The following is a 4,444-nucleotide window of genomic DNA, read 5'->3' on the forward strand; positions in this document are numbered from 1 at the left end:
AAAAAAAAAAAAAAAAAAATCCACTTCCAGGTAGAATCTACATTTGTAAAAATTGCTTCTGAAACTGGGAAAAGCTGCTCCATTTGCAGTTTGCAAAGTGGTTCTTCCCTCACCATTCCTCAACTACACCTCAAGGTCTGGAGGGTTTAGGTACCATCAAGTCCTTCAATTTCCTGTGTATCAAGGGGTTTCAGACTCACAGAACACTTCTGAGCCAGAAGCCTAACATTCCAAATGCTCTATCTGATCAGATAACTACTCCTAAGTTCATAGATACTACACAAACTGCGTTTCCAAGATGTTCCTGGGGAGCACCCTGTCTGGGGACTGTTGGGAGAATTTAAGATATGAGCTGGTACAGGAAACAGTCACTAGTTTTCTTTCAATTTTTCTATGTTCCTTTTGAATTTCCAACAAGAGGGCCAGGGAGATGGCTCAGTAGAATAAGTGCTTCCCTGGCAAGCACAAGGGTCTGAGTTCAAATCCCTGGTTCCACATTAAAAAAAAAAAAAAGAAAAAGAAAAAAATGAATTTCCAACAAGAAAAATTGGCCAGATAGCTCAACAGCAATTGAGACTGGGTGTGATGGTACAGGCCTATAATCCCAGTGCTTGGGAGGCTGAAAACAGGAGGATCACTGCGAGTCGGATCTGTGTAGTGAGACCCTGTAGATCCTATACTATATACATTAAAAAAAAAAAAAAAAAAAAATCCTAGCCTAGACCAGATCCTGTAATACCAGCAGTCTGGGAGGCTGAGGCAAGAAGATTCCAAATTCCAGCCCCACCTAGGCAATTGTGTGAAACCATGTCTCAAAATAAAAGTAATCACTTCCCGGCCTTTTGGCTAAGATCAAGTGTAAAATAAAAATAAGTGCTGGACGTGGTTGGGAAGGCCTGTAATCCCAGCACTGGAGGCTGAAGCAGAAGGATCCTGTCAGTTTGAGCAGCCTGGGCTACAAAATGGGCTCAAGGCCAGCCTGAACTACATGGCAGAGACTGTTTCAAAAACATCAATCAAGCAATCCAGCCCACCTGGGTATGGTGGCCCACATGTGTAATCCCAGTACTCAGGAGACTGAGACAAGAGGAACGCAGCAAAGAGGTCAGCACAGGTCACACAGCCAAGTTCAACGATAGTCTGGACTACATTGTCAGTCTCAAAAGAAACAAAAAAAAAAGGCCAGAGTGCTGGCTCAGGCCTGCAATCTCAGCTTGAAGAGGTTGAAGCAGGGATTCAAAAACTTGAGGGAAGCCTGGGTTACACTGTGAGACCCTGCGTCTCAAACAAAACTACAGGCACACATGCCTTGCCTAATCATCCATTAAAATCACGGCTCAACATTCAGATAATCAAGATAAAGCCACAAAGCTTTGGTGCGGTGGCACTCTCCTGTAATCCCAGCCCTGGGGAGGCTGAGGCAGGAAGATCATTGTGGGTTTAAGTCCAGCCTAGGCTATAAAAGGAGGATCAAGTCCAGCCCAAACTGCATAGAGAATCCCGTCTCAAAAAAAAAAAAAAAAAAAGCGCCACACAGACGAGATGCACCTCAGTGGCAGAATGCTCAATACTTTGTAGTGCTCAACTTGTCCTTAAATACAAAACTCTTACATAAAAGTAGTTATTTATACGAATGTCTTACCATTAATCTAACAAAGAGCTAAAAGCACGTTATAAAAACAGTATAACAGATTGCAAGTTTTGAAGGAGAAAATATTTCACAAATTTAAAAGTATAATTACAAAAAAAATTAAAAAAATAAAAGTATCATTACGTAATTTGTGGCCACAGTAAAGCGTCCCTAGGCAGAAATCGAGGTGGCAAAAAATGGGAAACCCGGAGCATAAGGCCGTATATGAAACTGGCTCGAGGCGAATGGAGACATCAGTTTTTGTATCTTAACCCACGTATACAAACAAAAACGTAATTACATTAACATCGGAGGGCTCTCAAAAATCCAAATGAAGTAAAACTAGTTAACATATGGTATTAACATGACTTCAAAAAATCAACTTCTAGGCTACGCAACCCACACCATCAAGTAACTTATTTTTTTCTACAAAAATGCCCACTATGCTGCCCTGGGGCCGATGCCAGCATCGCACAAAGTTAAATTAAGTGTCGACGAGATTTTGTGGCCTCCGAAGGGGGACAACGTAGAGCGAGACAGAAACAGAGGTCAGCACACAGGGACAGAGCGGGAGCCCGGTAAAACCGGCGGGCGGGAAGGGAAGAAGAGGGAGACGCGGCCGCCTGGGCTTCCCATTCATTCGGTCTCCAAGAGCCAGCGGCGCGTTGGTCGCGGGCCGCCTAACTCACCTGTCCGCGACTGAGTCCACGCGGCGCTCAAGGCAGCGGGGGCCGCCGCCAGGAGTCGGGGCGCCGCGGGCCGGGGGGCGGCTGTCGGCGGGGGCGAGCGTCGGCGCAGGCCGGGGGCGGACGGGCGGCGCAGGCCGGGCGCGTCCCTTGTCAGCAGGGCGGAGCAGAGCCGCCGCGGGCTCTGATACATGCCGGGCAGCACCGCCGCGGCCGCTTCGCGCGTCGGAGGAGGAGCGGAGGCTCGGGAGGCCCAGGCGCGCGGACGCCGTCCGGAGCTTCCTCAGCCAGACGCCGAAGCTTACGCTGCAACGCGGCTCTGTCCGCCGCCGGCTGGCGCGAGCTGGGGCGAGACCGACGAGCGCCGCGGTTGACGAGGCGGGCGCTACCAAGTGCGAGCGCAGGCGAGGGGGAATCCTTGGGGCCGACCGGGCGCTACCGGGCCGGAGCGTTCAGCCGTCAGCGAGATCACTTCAGAATGAAAGTGGCTCCTAGAGGATTTTCTCAGGTGAAAGCTGCGAGAGGAATAAGGTAACAAATTTCCCTTGGAGAGGATTTAAATAAATCAGCTCCACCTTCCGCTGGGTGGAATGGAAACTCCCACAGGCAGGGAATCCCGAGACAGGCCCGGGGCTGTGGCCCTGGGGACACGTGTGCGTCCGGAGGAAGCCGGCGTCCGCGTGCGCGGCCGCAGGTCTGTGTGAAACGCGCCCCTGGGCGTGGGTGGAATTTAACCCTGCAAAGCTCTGACGTAGGAGCGGACCGGCCCTACTACAACCACGTCCCTTTCCTCCACGATGTTATGCTCGGGCTGGGGGTGGGGAGGAGCTGAGGAGACAGAGGGAGAGGCATACCAGATTGGGGGTAGAGGTTATATAAGCCCAGGGTCTGCAGAAAGTTGGTTAGAAGATTCGGCGTTTGAGATGAGCTGTGGCTGGAGTCTAACTTTTACACCTGTGATATTTGGAACAGGGGTATTGGTGATTTACACGAAGAAAGCAAATAAAACCAGGCATGATGGCGCACGCCTGTAATCCCAGCAGTGGGGGAGAACGAGGCAGGAGGATGGAGAGTTTTGAGACCAACCTGGACCACTTAGACGATTTAGTGAAACCCTGTCTTAAAGTGCGAAAGAGCCGGGCTGGGGAGATGGCTCAGCAGAATAAGCGCTAAGCGTAAGGTCTGAGTTCAATCCCCGGTTCCGCCAAAAAATAAATAAATAAATAAATAAAAAAAAAAAAAAGTACGAAAGGGCACCCTGGGTTCATTCCCCAGTACCTAAAAAATAAGGCAAATAAGTTTAAAAGCCCTGGGTATATCTGGGGAAACACTCCTCAGTTATATATAAGATGGAGGCTAAGGAATTGAAACACGGTTGCGGGGCCTTTTGGGTGAGCAGTTCAGATAGGGCAGTGTTTCGGATCTCTGTCTCTTCTGATCTCTGACGTTTCGGTGCGTGAAACGGCAGGAGAAAGCCCCGTTGAGGCAAGCTATATTCCATGTGTGAACCAGGTTTTGGAAACTGGAAAGAGTGGGTAGAGGAAATAGCTGAGATAGTTTGGGCAGGAGATGATGACTACCCCGGATGCAAGTAGAGCCAGGGGGTGGGGAAACTCTGAACTTTCCCTCAGTGTGACAGGAGTTAGAAATGTGTTCTGTGGTTTTCCCATCATTTTGCTGATTCTTCAGTGTGTAAACCTGTATGCTTTTCATCACTAAGGATATTCAAAATATTATTCAGACCTGTTATATATCTCAGGCCCTAGAGATGTGGATGAATCAGCTGGCACAGCTGAGGACAGGTCATTAGATCTTCCTAGGGTCACTGTCCTTATCTGTAGGATAATTGTACCTTGTCATCAGGTCAAAAAAAGGGTGGTGGTAAAGTTAGGCCATAAAATGTGTTCTGCAAGACCCAATGCTATTATGGGCTACTGGACTCTTTTAGAATATTTTGCTGAGTTTGCACACCTATAATATTCAATAACGGAACTTAAAAAAAAATGGGGTATAACTATGAATGTCCATTTTTTGTATCTGTGTATTCAAAGTGGTTGGGATAGATATATAGTTGCATTCTCTTAATGAATAGAATGATTTGTTCTAATGGTGTTTGTAAATAGGATCA

At 48.2% G+C, this 4,444-nt stretch overlaps 1 protein-coding gene across 2 annotated transcripts in view; it reads right to left on the reverse strand.

The window, feature by feature from the left end:
* Noct (nocturnin) overlaps positions 1 to 2,661 on the reverse strand; it is a 20,119-nt gene extending 17,458 nt beyond the window's left edge. The window contains exon 1 of one of the 2 annotated variants that reach the window (XM_004643637.2): positions 2,320 to 2,661. In XM_004643637.2, coding sequence (XP_004643694.1) covers positions 2,320 to 2,509 — 190 coding nt within the window. In that variant the 5' untranslated portion in view covers positions 2,510 to 2,661. The remainder of the gene's footprint in view (positions 1 to 2,319) is intronic. The other variant, XM_023703797.1, reaches the window with a different exon arrangement.
* Between the last annotated feature and the right edge of the window lie 1,783 nt (positions 2,662 to 4,444).

This window comes from Octodon degus, unplaced genomic scaffold (assembly GCF_000260255.1).
Source record: "Octodon degus isolate 3935 unplaced genomic scaffold, OctDeg1.0 scaffold00180, whole genome shotgun sequence".
In the NCBI taxonomy this organism is placed as follows: domain Eukaryota; kingdom Metazoa; phylum Chordata; class Mammalia; order Rodentia; family Octodontidae; genus Octodon; species Octodon degus.